The 17,143-nt window shown below is 36.4% G+C and overlaps 2 protein-coding genes across 7 annotated transcripts in view; one reads left to right on the forward strand and one right to left on the reverse strand.

Moving 5' to 3' along the window:
• The window catches only part of KNTC1 (kinetochore associated 1), a 34,302-nt gene extending 30,550 nt beyond the window's left edge, over positions 1–3,752 (reverse strand). For 2 of the 3 annotated variants that reach the window (XM_031592541.2, XM_031592540.2), the window contains exons 1-8: positions 3,616–3,752; positions 3,161–3,298; positions 2,935–3,055; positions 2,439–2,554; positions 1,973–2,045; positions 1,357–1,434; positions 795–829; positions 462–572 (exon numbers count right to left, since the gene is read on the reverse strand). In XM_031592541.2, coding sequence (XP_031448401.2) covers positions 462–572; positions 795–829; positions 1,357–1,434; positions 1,973–2,045; positions 2,439–2,554; positions 2,935–3,055; positions 3,161–3,292 — 666 coding nt within the window. In that variant the 5' untranslated portion in view covers positions 3,293–3,298; positions 3,616–3,752. Of the gene's footprint in view, positions 1–461; positions 573–794; positions 830–1,356; positions 1,435–1,972; positions 2,046–2,438; positions 2,555–2,934; positions 3,056–3,160; positions 3,299–3,533; positions 3,586–3,615 lie in introns of those variants that run through there. The other variant, XM_090152744.1, reaches the window with a different exon arrangement.
• Positions 3,753–3,779: 27 nt separating this feature from the next.
• RSRC2 (arginine and serine rich coiled-coil 2) lies at positions 3,780–16,781 on the forward strand. 4 transcript variants are annotated; one of them, XM_031592561.2, is made up of 10 exons: positions 3,780–3,933; positions 5,674–5,830; positions 6,468–6,511; positions 9,056–9,268; positions 10,238–10,381; positions 13,836–13,958; positions 14,057–14,136; positions 14,773–15,005; positions 15,546–15,635; positions 16,146–16,781. In XM_031592561.2, the coding sequence occupies exons 2-10, from the start codon at positions 5,750–5,752 to the stop codon at positions 16,323–16,325; spliced, it is 1,188 nt and encodes a 395-aa protein (XP_031448421.1). In that variant the 5' UTR covers positions 3,780–3,933; positions 5,674–5,749; the 3' UTR covers positions 16,326–16,781. The 4 variants fall into 4 exon arrangements, with proteins under 4 accessions (XP_031448421.1, XP_031448419.1, XP_031448420.1 ...); XM_031592559.2 differs by having other exon boundaries at positions 3,781–3,933; positions 9,078–9,268; XM_031592560.2 differs by having other exon boundaries at positions 3,781–3,933; positions 9,078–9,268; positions 14,776–15,005.
• Positions 16,782–17,143: the final 362 nt, after the last annotated feature.

Below are 17,143 nucleotides of genomic sequence, written 5' to 3' on the forward strand. Positions count from 1 at the left end.
TCCAGTCCAAAATAATATTTCAAAATTGCTCATTTATAATTTTTATTAATTTCTATTCTTGATGTTAAAGTGTTTTGTGCAACTATATACTACTGTTTTGCAGCCTTAGTTGAGTGTTGGAAGATTTTTCCTAGCTTTGGTCTTCCAAGCCCTAAAGCATGACTACAAATAGTCTACCCCTGTACAAGTTAGGAACCACAGTGATTTACTAAGGTCATACAGCCAGGGTGAAAATATTTTCCCTCATACCAGAGAGTTCTGAAATAACAGTAGTTTCCTTACTAAAAAAGACTGCAAAATTGATAACTTTTAAATTTACAATGAAGGAAATTAAAGATAGTGGAAGAAATCTGTTCTTTTTAAACCAGCTAGACATAAATTTTTTTGTAGATTAACAAATGCTATCACTGATCCATGATCATTGATCAAACAATTCTTACAAATATGTTATTACTACTTACCCCAATTACCATGTGGATTTTATTTGCCAAATTACTTATCACAGAATTCTGACAGCCAAGGCTGTGATATTCCTCTGTGGCAATGAAAGCTGTCTTTATCTGTCCTTGTAACTATTGGGGCAGAGGATGGAGGGAAAGCAAACAACAGAAAAGAAAAAGTTACCTATAAAAACAGTAGATACATTCTGAACCTCTCACTTCTCTGTGAACATGAATTACTTTTTCTTTTTTATGAACTGTAATAATAAACTGGTAAGTTTCCAATGGAACACAAAATAAACTCTTGTTACAAACTTTGCACTTTAACACGGATGTTAAAGTTATGTTTCTTACCTTTGTTGCTGCAGTCATATCCATCTTATCAATTGCTATGTTAAAATAATATAAAAAACACATCAATGTTAAAGAAGCTTTTGAAAAATAAAATTCAAAAAAGCCACTGAACATCATATAGGATAGTATAATCCTAGCCTGACTATTCTGAAAGAAAGGTGAGCCACTAACCTTGACAAGATCTATTTCTACTGATCACAATATGTAGTTTCAGAAAATCGTAACTGTGCTTACACAGCTGTAAAAATTAAACTTGTTATCAGTATTCCTCAGTGCAGTTCAAACTGATATTATGATATGAAATTCTGCTTCCATAATGTTCATTACTTTTCTCTAAAGCAGTAAATAATGAGAACACAAGCTGAAGAAATTACTGGATGAATTTAAAAATACTTTTTTATAAACTTAACTATACACCGGTTTCTCTTTACAACCAAACTAAGGCTACATAAACAACCCCAAATCAACATCTTAACCCCAATAGAAAGATGCATGTAAAAGATCTTCAATACCTCTCTACCTGCTCAAACTGAAATCCCAGTTGGTTTGTAGATTATCTTACCTTCTTGTGTTTTAGCAAGTGGGAGGTGCATAATGCAAAAGAAACCCTTGCTCGTGAGAACAAACGTATGATAAACACCTAAAAAAGCAACAAAGAAAACAACAAACCATCAACACAATACAACACATATTTTGAACGGAATATTCACTAACTGTAAAGGGACTACTTGCTTAAAAATAGGAAACTGAAATAATTGATAAGAAAGATTCAATCTTTCTCTTACTTTTTACTCAACCTCAAGAGAAGGAGGTGTTGACTTTTGACTGTCTGTTGTTTTTTATGCCAGTCTAAAATAGCTAAATATCATAGGAAAGTAACTCCCTCATATCAATAAAATATTATTTCAAATAGTTTGGATTTCATGATCAGTTAAGAAACAGCTAGACAAAAAACCCACATTGTGAAAAAGTGATATGATTTTACATCTTTCTGAAAGTCTTTCCAAAATTTTCAAAGACCTTCAGATAAGGTCCACTGATCAAAAAGTACATCTAACATTTGCAATGCAAAGAGTAAACTGTATCTGCTTATCTTTTTTGTAGCCTCCTCTTTAGAGATGTTAAAAAGGGAACAAGATCGCAAATAATGAGGCAAGAAAAGTTATCAAAATACTTACCTGCAACTGCTGCATCTTTTTCGAGAAAGAGATTTAAGTAGGTCTTTTCACTTGAAGATGTTTCAACCAAAATCTAAGATGGAATCAATGAATCAATATTTGTGTGTTTCATTTGAAAAAAAAATCTTCATTTGAAATACGGTTCACCAGTTTAAATTTTAATCTTTTTTCTTTCACAAAGAACTCATGGTTTATAGGTAACATTCCTTGTTGTATACCTGCACAGAACATATTCTAAATAACTTATACACAATTTTTCTTGTGTATAACTTGTTATTTATAGCCAAAAAAAAGTCCCTTTAATCTGGTTGTTTGCTCAAACTAAAAGACTTGTTCAAAATACAAGAATATTTCTATATAGGTATATGGGAGAAAGAAACAATAACAAAACAAACAAACAAAAAATAACAAGAAGTCCTGAGAACAAAAGATTTGGAATAAAGTTAGGATAGAACAGTTACTGTACCTTAGTCAGCAAGGTTTTTTTTGATGGAATATGAATAAGATGGATATTGCCACTTCTCTCACCAACCACAAGGAATTGTTTTTCTTGACACATACCAACCACATCCACATTAGTATCTGAAAAGTTCCATGGCGTGATGTCAGCTATTAAGATTTTTTTATTAGCAGACATGCATATTTGTAACACAGAATGTGGGCAATACAGCATTCCAGATTTCTACAACAGTATTTACTTTGATAAAACTAAGTACAAGGGCACAGAATGAGTGGCTTTGCTCTCCATGATTCCCACTGCCGTGAAAAGTTAACAAGCATTCTAATTAAGTTGTACAGGAACACTTGGTTAACGACATACAGAATCCCATTTCATTATTTAGTTATTTGTTGTAACGGTTTATCTTGCAGGGCAGATATTCCAGATAACTGACATGCTTTCAAGAAGAGCACTTTTTAAATTTGTTTTGAGTTCGAGCTGAATTCTAAAATAGTGAACTTACCAAACTGAATGTGCAGCTGCAGAGCCTGCCCTGTGCTGTCAAGAAGTACCACCGATCTGTCAACAACAATAATGCTGCCATCCTTTGAGCTGCATGCATACAGCTGAGGATTAACTGAGATCTGAGAATAAAAAGATTGTTACACATAATAACTGAAACACTTCAGATATACGACAATGTTCCTCACATATATGAGAAACAAAAACACAGCCCTGAGGAATTCTACCTTTTCTGAAGATGTTATTTGAAGCAGTGAGTCCACTTGGTACAAGGCACTGCCACATTCCTGGCCTAAGCACACAGAGAGCTGCTCTCTTCTTGTGTCGTCGTTCACCAGAATTTCAATATCATTCCACATTCTCACCTACGATAATCACATAAGCAAGAGAGCTTTAAGAAAATTAGAAGACTGCCTATAAATCATTGGCTCTGTTGTGGTTCTGCCTCTAGGAGGAAATACAGTTCTTAAAGGCACGTTGAAAAAAGACAACATTTATATCTCAAGAGCAATTGAAGGGCTGCCCAGCTGATCGCTAGGGCAGGCCGAGATGAATACAAGTGAGGGAGGAGGGGTTTTGTGCCGTACGCTGGGTACGTACCCCTCCTCGCCTCACAGACACCCCCTGGACCGCAATCTACCCCCCCACTCCCGTCACCACAGCGCAGAAGCTGCCAACATACCAGCACACTCAGCCGCCTTAGACTTTCAAATTGGCGGGAGCGCGGCAGCCACTACGGGTCGCGGCTTGGGCCAAACTTCCTCCAAGTGCGCGAGCGCACACGCGTTGCTAAGACACCGCCTGGCTCTTCTAGCTTCCCAGCATGCGCTGCGGCCCCTCGTTCCTCCGCCTGCCCCTCCCGCTGTTACATCCGGGCACCTGACGGATAGAGGGAGGGTGGGGCGCGTTGCTTCGGTTGGTGCGTGCCGCTGTTGAGGTGACTGCGTCGCTGCGAGAGGGCTGTTGAGGAGAGCGGCAGCCCGGGCGTTCGGTCATGGCGGTAAGCGGTGATTTTTGGAGGGAGCCGAAGCGTGGAGTGCGGCACGCAGGGAGGGAGGAGTGCGGTGTGGGAAGGAGCGGGTCTGGAGCTCTGTGCGCGGAGAGACAAAATGGCGCCCGCCGCTCCTTCGCTCGCCGCCGCCATGATGGGCCTCGGGGAGGGGGTGGCCGCGCTTCGAGCAGTACTTCTCTTCCTGCTTCCAGAAGTTTCTTCGTCGTCTTTACGGGTTTGGGGAAAGTTGCGGGGGTTTTGTGGCTTCGACTTCATCGTTTCTTGGTCTGGGAGAGGAGCGCAGTGGCTGTGGCGGAGGGCTTTGCTCCAGAGAATCGTGGGGCTCAGGCTCTGGGGGCAGGGGGTGGGGGAGCGGTCGGGCCCTCCTCGCTTCTGGGTCACGCAACTTATTATATTTCTTCACATCTCGTGTTTTAGCGTCTGCTTTGTTTATTGTTGTCTCCTTGTCCCCCTTTTTATGGTTAACTTCTTTGTGAAACTTCTCTGCTGTAGTTGTCTGCTTAGGATCTACAAATGAGGTAGCGTTTCATATATAGGCGGAGTGTGGCTTTGCTCCTATTTCACGTTTTTGTGGCCTGGTGTAAGGGTGTTTGCCCCATCGCTGGGTTGAATCAGTGAGAGTAGATCAAAAACCAACACGATTTGTTTTTTTCTGAAGCTATTTATTTGCCTTAGAAGCGCAGGGAAAACAGAAGTGCTAGCATGATAAAGCTCTTTCCAGTTAACTTTTAAGTAGTTTTCTTTTGCATCAAATGTGATATTTCTTGTTCTGTTTTGCTATTGGTAAGATTTTTAGGATAAGAATAACAACAACAAAAACTTCTGGAGAAAGCTCACCCTTTTTCTCCCCTGGAAAAAGATACCTTTTCTGTTTACATAATCACCTAACCTGGCTTTTTTTTTCCCTGTAAAAAAAGTCTTGAAGAACAACTATGGGCTTCTCGCTTTGCACCTAAATTACAAGTACTTTTAGGTTTGTCCAAGTACTGGGTGAGGTGCTGATCCAGTGAAGTCCTGTGGCCGTTCTGCCAGTTCTTGAGGAACTGAGAATAGTCTCATTGAAGCCTGTCAGCTTTTTTTGTTGTTGTTGTTCTATTTTTCAAGAGCTGAAAGAGCACAAGAGCATTAATAAGCAGCAGTGTGTACAGAAAGCAAGAGCAGTAATCTACGGAAAGGTGGCAGCTGGAGAGTACTTTCAAAACCCAGTTAAGATAGACTGTTGGCTGGTATTTTCCTTTATCCTTCTCAAGTAACATCAAATGTCGTTTCATGGAATTCTCAAAATTCCTTTAAAACTTAAACTAGCAGAGTTTTTTGAAAACCTTAGATGAAATAAAGGGAAGGGATTGAGTAGGAAGGGAAAAAGAGAGCCTAGAGGATAACTATAAACAACATTGTTTAGAAGAAAAAAAAAAGTAGTGATCAGTGTTGAATTCCATTTTAAGCCCTAAAATTCTCATGGAAAACAAGTGAGGTGCAGTTTAATGGAGTGGGAGAGCAAAATGTTTATTATGTATCAGTTCTTAATGAAGTTTTGAAAAATAATCGCCATTATTTAGTTCAGTGCCCATCTGTCCAATTATTGCCTAACTGATAATGAGATGGCAACTCATGGAGTTGACTCCATAGATGAAAAAAAAAAGTCATCAGAGAAAGTACTAAATAAATAATTTTCTTGTTTTAAAATTCTAAAGTTTTGATTCTTAAACATTCTGTCCTTGTGTGTAGGGTAGTGATACCGAACGAGATGGAGTAGTCCCAGAAAAGTCCTCTCCAGAAGGGGAGAAGAAAAAGGAACAATCAGATGCTTCCAGTTCTCCCAGAACATCAAAGCATCACTATTCAAGATCGCGTTCACGGTCAAGGGAAAGAAGGCGGAAGTCAGGTATGGTCTTCAAATAAGTAAAGTTGCTTAGTACTGTTCTGGTGTTTTGTTTTTTTTGCGGTTTGTTTTTTGCTTTCATACAGTTGATTATTGTATGCTTGCGGAATTCAAAATTTCTTTAAGTACATTTTGAAAAACAAAATATTAACTGTTCTATTAACTTTATGAAATTGAAAGAAAAATAAAGCTGTTAATTTTGATTTTGCATCTTAAATGCATTATGTTAAAAGTTTAAATAATGAAGTCTTGAGGAAGAAGGTCTTATTAGTATTCAGAAGATATGGTGAGGTGGCTAATAATAAAGTGGTTCCAGGAAACAAAACAAACCCAGAAAACCATTCTACTCTCTTTGTTTTAATTATGTTTGGTTAGACAGGAATGAGATTAACTGGCCAAAAAAGTAGAATGTGACTTAAGTATGACATGGATTTATTTATTGTTGTTAGAGCTTAGATGCAAAGAAAGTACTGTAATGATTAGAATTCAATTTCTGCAGTAGGTGATCAAATAGTACTGTTGGTGTTGTGAGTCTCTTTTTGGCTTAGCGTGGTGAAGTATCTGAAAGGAACTTGAGAGATTATAGTCAGCTGATCATTTCTTTAATGTTGTAAATGACAAAAAATACCTTCTTCTCCAGATGCTGAAGGAAGAAAACACAGAAGCCGGAGCAGAAGCAAAGAGGTAATTAACACTTTGTAGTGATTAGGTAAATGTACAGTACATGTATGAAGTATCTTGTAGTAATGCACATATGTAAACCTATATAAGTGACTTTTATGGTAAGTACAATAAATTGGAAACTTTAAGCTTAAAATGGATATGGAGATCCTTTCATAGTGAAGCATGATTGCAGCCGTCATGTTGACAAGGTAATAGTTTTATAGCAAATCGCTTTCAGAAACTAGTAACTTAAATTCTTTTCTTTTTTTTTTTTTTTTGGTGGAAACAGCCAATTGAAAGAGTTCATATGGAGAAGTAGAATGGTGTTCTTGATAACTTTCACAGAGCTTCCATTAACCAAAAGCCTTGGGTGGCTTTATTCCTGTCTAGTGTTCTGGACTTTGAATAATATGTACCAGTTTACTTAAGAATATTAAAAGCAATTATCCACCTGACTGAGGTCTGTTTATTGCATCCTTTAACTATAAAGACTGTCATAGCCTGACAAACAAGCTGGTCAGCTGGAAACATGACAGTAGCAGCAAAAATTTCAGAAGGCTGTCTCTTTCTTTTTGAAAAGAAAAATATATGTGCACAATTATTAAATATGTATATACAGGGATGCAGTAATGCTTTGGAGATAACTGGCTTACGCATCAGAGAAGAGATGAAATGAATGAACCAGGACCATCAGAATAGAAAGGAAGCTCAAGCCTTGTGGGGCAGTAGCAGGCTGGGTCAGACGAGGGACTTCAAACTTTAACCTGGGTCAGGAACTTCTCCTTCCCCGATTCCAATGGAAGCTCTGTTTTGTTTTTTAAAAAAATAAAAATTAAAAAGAAGGAAAAATAATCTAGGAGAGTTTTTGTGAAAATGAATATATTGTTTAGCTCACATGATAACATTTCTATAATAAATCATACTCAGCGTGCTAATGCGCGAAGAGACTGAACTGAAGACGCTGCAGACTCAGATAGCAAAATTATAAGCCTACTTCATGATAAGGTAACTATTAGTCATTCAAACTCATATTTCCCTTAAAAGTATCTTAAATCCGTTATGGGATATAATGGTGTTTATTACTAAGTGTGTGCCTGGAAGACTGGTTTAAAAAAAAAATCATCAAAAAAAACAAGCTTATTTTAATGTTCTGAAAAAAATGTCCTTGTTTAAAATTGTCCAGTGTTTTTAGCATTCTGTTAGATCTAATCTTAAACAATTTATTTAACGCTTTCTAAATTACACTTTGAGGATATTAACTGTGTCCCAGGGTAGATTTGTTGTTTTCATTATTTGCAAGATGAAGCTGGTTGTGTGTAGACTAATCAGTGGTTCTTTTCAGTGTATGTAACAGAGCAGCTACTTAGATGAATAGATACTAAGATACAAGTAACATCCTGCACTATTCACATGTTTTTCTGTAGCAAGTAGTTCCTCAGGGAGTTGCAGTAAAATACTCTAGAAGCAGGAAAAGATATCTTAACATAGCACATCTAGATGTGAGTAATAATTGAATATATGGGGAATTTGAAATATCTTAATAAGGAATTGATCTATGTGGATATGAGCTAGTTACAGCATCTTCTTCAGACTACAGAAAGATTTTACAAGTATTTAATGTAAAACAGATCTAGATGAGCAAGAAAATGGAAAAGAATCAAGCTTTAGTCTAAAATTTATACATCATCGTGAAAGTGTGACCTGAAAGAAAAACATTAAATGTCAGACTTAAGTGGGCTATGCTAGAAAGAGCTGAAAATAAACTGGGTATATTAAGAAGAGGTGTTGATGTCATGACTTAGTCTTTAAGGAAAACACTGGCAAAAATCAGGCCTGACCTTGCTAAGTATTTTTGGTATTGCAGCTATAAAAAGAAAATTTTTTTTTTTGAGACACTGCAGGAAGAAATTGCAGTATGGTGGAGCAGCATATCTTTAAGTTAAATCTACTGTGGGAGGTTTTGGAGTGATGCATGTTAGACTTAGACTTAAATACTGTAAATAGGATGTCAACTGCGTAACTTACTGCTTTGCTTTTTACAAACTGTTGGAAGTTACTGACTGAAGAGAGTTTTGTTCTAAAAAACCAATTATCTGCCGATAGAAGAATGTTTTAGTTGCAAAAGCAATATACTATATGTCTGCAACTATCTGTATGGATTCTAATAATTTCTACATGGTAGATTTAGACAAATAATTACAGGTGTGCTTGTGTATCTATATATGTATATATATATTTGTAAATTGTCAGATACTTAAAGATAGGAAAGAGTATACCTATTGAAATGAAAACAGTGATCTAGTTGTTTTTATTATAATGTTGTGAACTCTCATGGAAGTGCTGTAAAGATGGATGCTTTTAAAAATCCTTTAGTGGGGAGGAGGGAAGAGGGGAACAAATAATAGCATACATTTGCAACATTTGGTAGGTGGTGGCATTAGGTAATATAGCCATCACTCATGATTGAGTCACACTCCTAAGGTTACTAATGTTGCATCACAGCTTATCATTTTTTATCTTCTGATACCCATACTAACTCTCTTTGTTGCACTATTTTCCTGAAAGAACCAACTTCTTCTTAAAACAGGCAAGAAGACATGAATCCAAAGAGAAGTCCTCCAAGAAGCACAAATCTGAAGACCACAATGACAAAGAACATTCTTCTGACAAGGGAAGAGAGAGCCTAAACTCATCCGAAAATGGTGAGGATAGACATAAACGCAAAGAGAGAAAGTCATCAAGAGGAAGGAGTCATTCAAGATCCAGGTCTCGCGAAAGGTAGGTTGTTTTATATGATTAATCTTCGGTTGTTTTTTTAAAATACATTCACAAAAAGTGTTGAAAAGTTTGGGTGAGCTGTGAAATACAACTGAGCAATGTTGCTGACCTAATTTAACTCTAAAGCATCAGTTAATATTGTATATTGTATTTTTGTATGACAGTGTTTTTGCTGCTAGTTGTCCTTTTTCCATATTGATTCTGAGTAAAGTTACTGAGTACACATAAGGTTTTTTTTATAGGTTATGCCTCAATGTTAACTCAGGTTTATAACTTAGTAACAGAGTTTGGAAAATCTGTAAGATAGAGTATATTAGATGTTCCCTATTGGCATTGGTGGGAAAGACACTAAAAACTTAGCTGTCATTGCTTTTTGCCTCCTAAATCAGTTGTTTACCCAGAGACAACGCTGTCTATGCTTCCTTGCACAGTAGGCCACCCAACACACACTCAAGGTCATAGAGGTGTTTGGGACAAGCTGTGTTGCCAGAAGAACTTCTCAGTCAATTCTGCTCATACTGGGGTGATCTGTAACAAACATGACAGCAAGGAACAGGCTTTAGCTGATAATGTATTGAGGGGCTCTGTGTGACTCACGAGCTGAAATCTGGGCATCTCTTCTCTAAGGTACTAGAATACCATAGGGAGGAGGGAAGTTATCTTGCATTGCATTTTAAGCTTTAACAGATTATTTTGGCCATACGTTTGTTTCTAGATACACACTTTAATGAACAAACAAAAATAGCTGTATTCATGAGTATGATTATTTACTTAAACTCTTCATAAATCACTTGTGGCTGATGGTAGTGTGCTATTACTCCTAGTTCCAAGCTGTTCCAGGCATGGGCTATTAAATGTTTACAGTCCCCTCTACCTTGCTTAATGCATCCTGGCCTGTGACAAACCTGAACGTAAGTTTTCAGGTAAAATATGAATTTAAACAAGAGGAATTTTGGACCTGTGTTTCAGACGCCATCGCAGTAGAAGTCGTGATAGGAAAAAATCCCGATCTCGCAGCAGAGAGAGAAAGCGCCGTGTGAGATCTCGTTCTAGATCAAGATCTAGGCACAGACACAGAAGCAGAAGTAGAAGCAGAACTAGGAGCAGAAGCAGGTAAGTGTTAACTTCCATAAATGCTTGGTGGCAATGGGTTGAATGCTCTGTCGAGTATAAAATAATGCTGGGGTTTTGTGTGGCTGTGTTTACTTTTTCTCAGCTATATTAACATGGGGTGAAACACAGGGTGGTGCATATTTGGTTACAGAAACAGGTATATTAAACAGCTTATGTGTCTCAGATTTTTATAGCTTATTTTCATGTTAGCAATTAGAAATGCTGAATTCGTTATTTAGAAGTATAATTTAAGAGGAAAACATCATTTGGAGTAGTATAAATACAACAGTTAAAGTTCTTTTAGTTTCCTATATTGCAGCTGACTTTACTATCTTAAATAGAAATGATATTTAAGTAGGAAAAAAATAGAATAAAATGCAGTTAATACTTTCAGATGTTTTGTATGAGAGTAGTGTGGTTGGCAGAATTCTATTTTAATTATCACTTTTTCTGTGTGTTTATATGTTACGAGAGTTTAACTGAGAACAACTAGCTGGTGGAGCATCTGATCAGTGTATTTGCTAATCCTGACCAGCTCAACAAATTTAATTTAGAAATTTGTGGGTTTTTTTCTGTAGAGCTAGTGTAGGTAGTGTAGTACGTGGGTGAACTGAGAGTCAGATGGACTAATTTGATCTATGTTCTATTCTGTTGGTGATTACAAACTTTTTTGTTAAGTTCATCATGAGATTGCTTGTTGTCTTCATTTTTCTTGCTCTTTTGGATGCTTTCATTTCTTCCTTAATCTTAAGTTCTAGAAGCACGGGTTGAACCCAGCTCAGTAGATTCTTATTAGTTTGTTCAGTGTCTGTATGCTGTAGTTGAAGTTTTCTTCCCTGCACAAGAATGAATGTTTTTTAGATGGTGATTCATTGTTTTGTTGTAGAGTTTGCAGTCTATTTGCATGTGTCACCTCTGCATTCTTAATGCCCTGAAGGATTTTCTTAATAAGTTGAAATATGACTTAATGATATTATTTGAGGACAGGGTTTTTTGATTCTGTTGGTCTAAAATTAAAAAAAGTATCTTGGATGCAAATTGGTGCCCTTTCAAAGCTCCCAAGAATGTGTTGCCAGTGTTCCAGTTTAATTAGTAACATTCTTACCAGTATATTTCAAATTGCATTTAAATTAAAGACATTAGGTATGACCACTCAATATTACAGTGGACCATTGGAGACTTAAGAATGTAATGCTACAACAACACTTGAGAAACTGTTAAGAAGACTTATCTTTTGGAGGAACATATTGAATTACATGGTTTGTGTCAGATTTTATTTTGCCATGCACTTTCTACCAAACTTTCAGCTGGGGTGAGTAGCCTGGTATAAACACATTATTTATGCTTACTGGTATCTGAGCTACCTTTAGCATGATTTGTAAGGCTTCGGTTTCCTATTATTTCTGGTTATTATATTATGTACATTTAAAGTTTTAAAATGTCACTTTAAACTCTTTATTTATTGGCTCAGTGAAAATTTCACTTCTCAGAATTATTATTTTTTACTTCTGCAGTAGAATTCAAATTAACCTGAAAAAGAGCAACAGTTGCAGGAAGTAGTAAGGGATAGTCATAGCATAGGAGTTTCTTCAACTGGGACTGTGCATTAATGGCTAGTGTTAAATAAATACACTGCAGGAATCCATTTGAGTATTGTTTTGTCTGACAGGTATTAGAGAGGGAAAATAAGCAAGGTATGATTCCTGAACAGTAGCCAGAACCACTACATCAAGCTCTGGACTCAGGTGGTGTCTTTGGAGCAGTAGTTATAGATCTAGGAAAGCTCTTCACAAGCAAGATAAATGTGTTCTAGAAATGAAGCTTGCAGAAACAAAACCGTGAAATGAATTCCTTCATTCATGAAATGCAGTATTTCCTGTGTTGCAGTTCACAGGCTGTGACAGTGGCATTTCTGAATAGTAGTTTGATCTTACCTTGGAGGTTCTTTGTGCAACTTCAAGCTTGCATTTTCAAGTCATCTGTCTTCACTAGTGTTTAAAGTAATCTTTTGTTCTCTGAGCCCATAGACCCTTCTGGTAGTTATTTTGTTGCATTGATTGAATACAAGATGGAAAACGTGACGACATCTGCTTGTTTCAAATGAAAGTACTTAAATAGAAAAGCTCAAATATTTATTTCCTTGATGTTTACCAGTGCAGTAAAGCATCAGACCAAAGACAAGACCAAACTACAATAGTCCTCACGGCAAAAATGAAGGTATCTTTGAAACATGCATTACATCTTATCTCAGGAATGCAGATCTGTCACTTCCCAGTGCCTGATTCTGCATCTTGTCGTCTTCTATTAAAAGATAAGTCTCACTTCTTTTGTATTCTACCAGATTTGTCATGTAAACAAGGATCTCTTTTGTAACTTCAGACTGCGTTTCATGTTTGTGGATGCTGCACAAGTTGCAAACAGAAGAAATGGAATAGATGAATGCCATTTAAAGTGACTTTACTCAAGTTAGTTGCTATCACAGATGGTTCATAACTTTAAAGTATAAAATGGCAGAAATATCCTTTGTGCATTTTTAACTTAGTATTGATGGCAAATCTGGCAATTCTCTTGTAATTTCAACTTTGCATCCAGAATTGGTGACTTTTTTGTTCAGAACATCACTCAGAGGCTTAAAAGCAGTAAAAGTTTTTCTCTTGTAAAGTTGTTCTTAATGATCTTAGCAGGAAAAAAAGAAAACAACCATAACAACTGCTAATGATACTTCTATGTATTTTAAGTGGCTGTTGCTTAAAAGAAACTTGATGTATGTGTCAAAAGGGCAGCTTTTACTTGAGAGAAGGTTTTTAAACGATAGATGCATTGAATATTTTGGTGTTTTGTTTAAACATACTTTTAAGCAATCGTTTGTCAGCCTTCAGTTAAGGCATGTATTATAGTCCTCTGCACAGGTAGTGTCCTTTTCCAGAACTTACAAGAAAAATCAGCTCTCCTGTCTAGTTTAATATCTTCATTCAAATAGCTCAGAGAACATCTAGTGACAAATATACAGAAAGGAGAAGAATAGCAATTCCCCTGAGTATTATTAGAGTTCTTAACTCAGGGCAATTTACAGTATTCACCTCCAGCATAATTATAATGCTGTTGTATCTTTTGTTTTAAAGCCTTCTTGTGCCTTGATCTATTTTAGTTTTCTTGCAGTTGACATGCAAAAAGTTATGTCATGTTTTTTCTCGCCAGGAGTTAGAATAAAAATCTCTTATACCAAGTGAAAGGGTAAATAAATACTTGGAATTACATATTGTTAGAGCTTGCAGTTAAAAAAACTCAGTTTTAACTTTGTCTTGTTACTGTGCAAGTGTGACCATTACACTATTGTAGTATAATCTGTGGGACAGCTGTTCTTGAAAACTCTCAAGTTACTTTTTGAGTCATGATTGATGCTCTATTATATGTAGATTCATTGTTTTAGCAACTGTCTTAAATTTGGTTACAGAGAACGAAAGAAAAGAATTGAAAAGCCCCGCAGATTCAGCAGGAGTCATAGCCGGAGTCCAAGTCCACCACCTTTTCGAGGTCGAAATACAGCTATGGATGCACAAGAAGCATTAGCCAGAAGGTCAGAAATTGTTACTATTTTAGTGGTATGTAATATGAATAATCTGTTCCTCTTTGATTTTGCATGTTTCAATACTTTCATTCTCATGTTTTTTGTAGGTTGGAAAGAGCAAAGAAATTGCAAGAACAGAGAGAGAAAGAAATGGTTGAAAAACAGAAGCAACAGGAAATGGCTGCAGGTAATCTATGTATATTAATTTCTGAAGAATAATGTGGGTGGAAGATAACACAATGTTGAGTGTTTGAAGCAATCATAGAATTACTAGGGTTGGAAAAGGCCTCAAAGGTAATCAAATCTATCTATCCACCTACCACTGGTATTTCCCCACTAAACAATATCCCTTAGTACCACATCTGAAAATTGCTTGAACACCTCCAGGGACAATAATGTACAGTGTTACAGTCCTGTCCAATTGATGTACAGGTTGTCAGGTTGTTCATTTGTAAGAACGTGTTTCATGTGAAGATTTGTCATATGTAAGAAATGCAAGTGGAACAAGGAAATGGAAGGGTGGAAAGATATCACACAAAAAAAATCCAACCAAAATGTTGCCTGTTAGGCTGGCTCTCATGGTCGTTGGACCTTCCCCATATACATCATTAAGCAAGAGTTTGAAAGCTGTTACCCACACAAGGGTATTTAAAAGCATGAGTTATGATTCTTCTGGCTTACTAAAATGTATTGGAGACTTGTTTCTTAATTTATAAATATCATATTTTGTTTTGTTTTCAACTTACTGCTGTGAATGGAAGTGGGTTTTTTGGGGAAGAAAAAATGACTGAACTTACTAACAATTTACCATTGCTTTCTTTAGCAGCTGCAGCCACTGGAGGTTCTGTTATTAATGTTGCCGCTCTTCTGGCATCGGGAACACAAGTAACTCCTCAAATAGCAATGGCAGCTCAAATGGCAGCACTACAAGCAAAAGCACTAGCAGAGACTGGAATAGCTGTACCTAGCTATTACAACCCAGCAGCAGTGAATCCAATGAAATTTGCTGAGCAAGAGAAAAAACGAAAGATGCTTTGGCAAGGCAAAAAGGAAGGGGTAATGTCTTTTCTTACTTTCGTAAAACTTGCTGGAAAACATCTTGCATTTCTGAACTGCTTAGATGTTCAGTGATAAATGCTAGTGACATAAGCCCTAGAATTATGCCTGTGTAAATTTTAGGAAGTATAATTGTATCCTTATGTTGATTTTTGTTAGTAAACAAAACTTGCCACTAAATATCGGATGTGGATGATCTCTCTTTTATTGAGAAATGCTGGTAATGTTATAAAGTCATATGTATTTTCTTTTCCATAATTTTAGGCATGATTTCTGACATAATGAGTACAGTCTACTCAAGTAAAGTATATACCTCATTTTGAAACCTGTGTAGTTAAGCACACACTTCCCTCACAAAAAAATTTCTGTGGAGATGCTACAAGAATGCCACTGGAAATATTTTGCCTTTGGCTTTGCTACAGCTATACAACAGTCTGATTTTTAATACAGCTTTTCTTTGCTTGTTACTATATTGTGATATTAACAGAAATACATATAAAAAGGTGATAAATCTTTTTTTTTCTTTTGTAATTTGCACAGGATAAATCACAGTCTGCAGAAATATGGGAAAAATTAAATTTTGGAAACAAGGACCAAAATGTCAAATTCAGAAAACTGATGGGCATTAAGGTAAAGAGTTCTGAATGTGTAGTTAAATTTATTATAGTGGATTTGGTTTTTAACTTTAAGGGGTGCCTAAACCAGTAAGGATAGGTTAACTGGTTACTGTGTGATCTAATTAAAAACAAATTATTTCTCATTAAAGATCACACAAGGTCCTAAACTAAATTCAGAGTCTAGAATTTCATGATATTTCTTGCATCTGTTATGCTCTGTGAGAACAGTCCTAACTGTAACCAATATTCATCATCTAATGAATGTTCAGACGTGATAGCTCTGTATAGATGATTAAATGGAGGTGTTAATTTGAATGAATTCAAAAGAGGAATTTGAAGGCTTTAAGCATTTCTTAGCAGTGAGAGCAAAAGCTATACTGGACTTGTTACAGCAGCAAAAGCAGGTGCCTGTTGTTTTAAAAAGCTCTTAAGAATTCAGAATTACAGGGAGTTTAGGCTAGCTGTAGCATATGAAAATACCATTTCCTACAAAGCTAATGCTTTGCTTTCTTCTGCTTTCCAGAGTGAGGATGAAGCTGGCTGTAGTTCAGTTGATGAAGAGAGCTACAAAACGCTGAAACAACAGGAAGAGGTTTTCAGAAATCTAGATGCACAGTATGAAATGGCAAGATCACAGACGCATACACAGAGAGGAATGGGGTTGGGGTTTACATCTTCAATGCGAGGAATGGATGCGGTTTGAATACAAACAACTTTAAAGTTTGGGACTTTGGAAGGTTCTTGTTCAAATGTTGGGTCCTTGTTCACCAAAAAGCTAGCATTCTAGCTTGCATGGGTGTTGCATTGACTTTAATTTATTGATAAATACAATTTTTTTTGTAAATATCAGATCAGTGATACTGGTGTTAGTGTTGTAATCAGGTTATACCCACTTCCATTAAACTTGACAGAACTATAGAAGGACAGTATTTTTTAGTTAAAGTTCTACTTTTCAAACCAAGCAACAGATGGGATGAACTCATACATGGATATTTGGTGTCCACTGTCTTGTGTACTTTTGTACTTTAACCTTGTACAGTTATTTTCGATTCTTGAAACATGAAAGAAACATTGTGTAGATGTTATTTAGCAGTCTGGGCCACTAGGCACATAATCCAGCACAAAAACCTGGTTAATAATAAAGAAGTTTTTTCTCTAAGGTCTTACTATATGTTAATCAAGTTGTCTTTAGGGCAGAACTCAGAGGAAACTCAGGAAGGGCTCAGAGGAAGTCAGAAATAGAGCATTTGTTTTGCTTTGCCTATTTGGAAGTACAGTTTTCCTAAAATAAGGAATTTGCTGAAGAATACTGAACTCATGCCTCCCTTTGTGAGTTGGGCTAATTTTTTTTCCACTATTCAGAGTTCTTGAAGTGCTGGCAAGTGTTAGGTTTCTTTTTTATGGAATGTATTAAAAAAGAAAAGAAAAAAACCTAAACTGCTTTAATGTTATATAAACGTGTTTTGGAAGGATACCTTAATCTGGGGACGGTTTGGATGCAGTCTTAGTGCGGGCGATCTA

The sequence above is a fragment of the Phasianus colchicus genome, chromosome 18 (genome assembly GCF_987193195.1).
Source record: "Phasianus colchicus chromosome 18, bPhaCol1.hap1.1, whole genome shotgun sequence".
NCBI lineage: Eukaryota > Metazoa > Chordata > Aves > Galliformes > Phasianidae > Phasianus > Phasianus colchicus.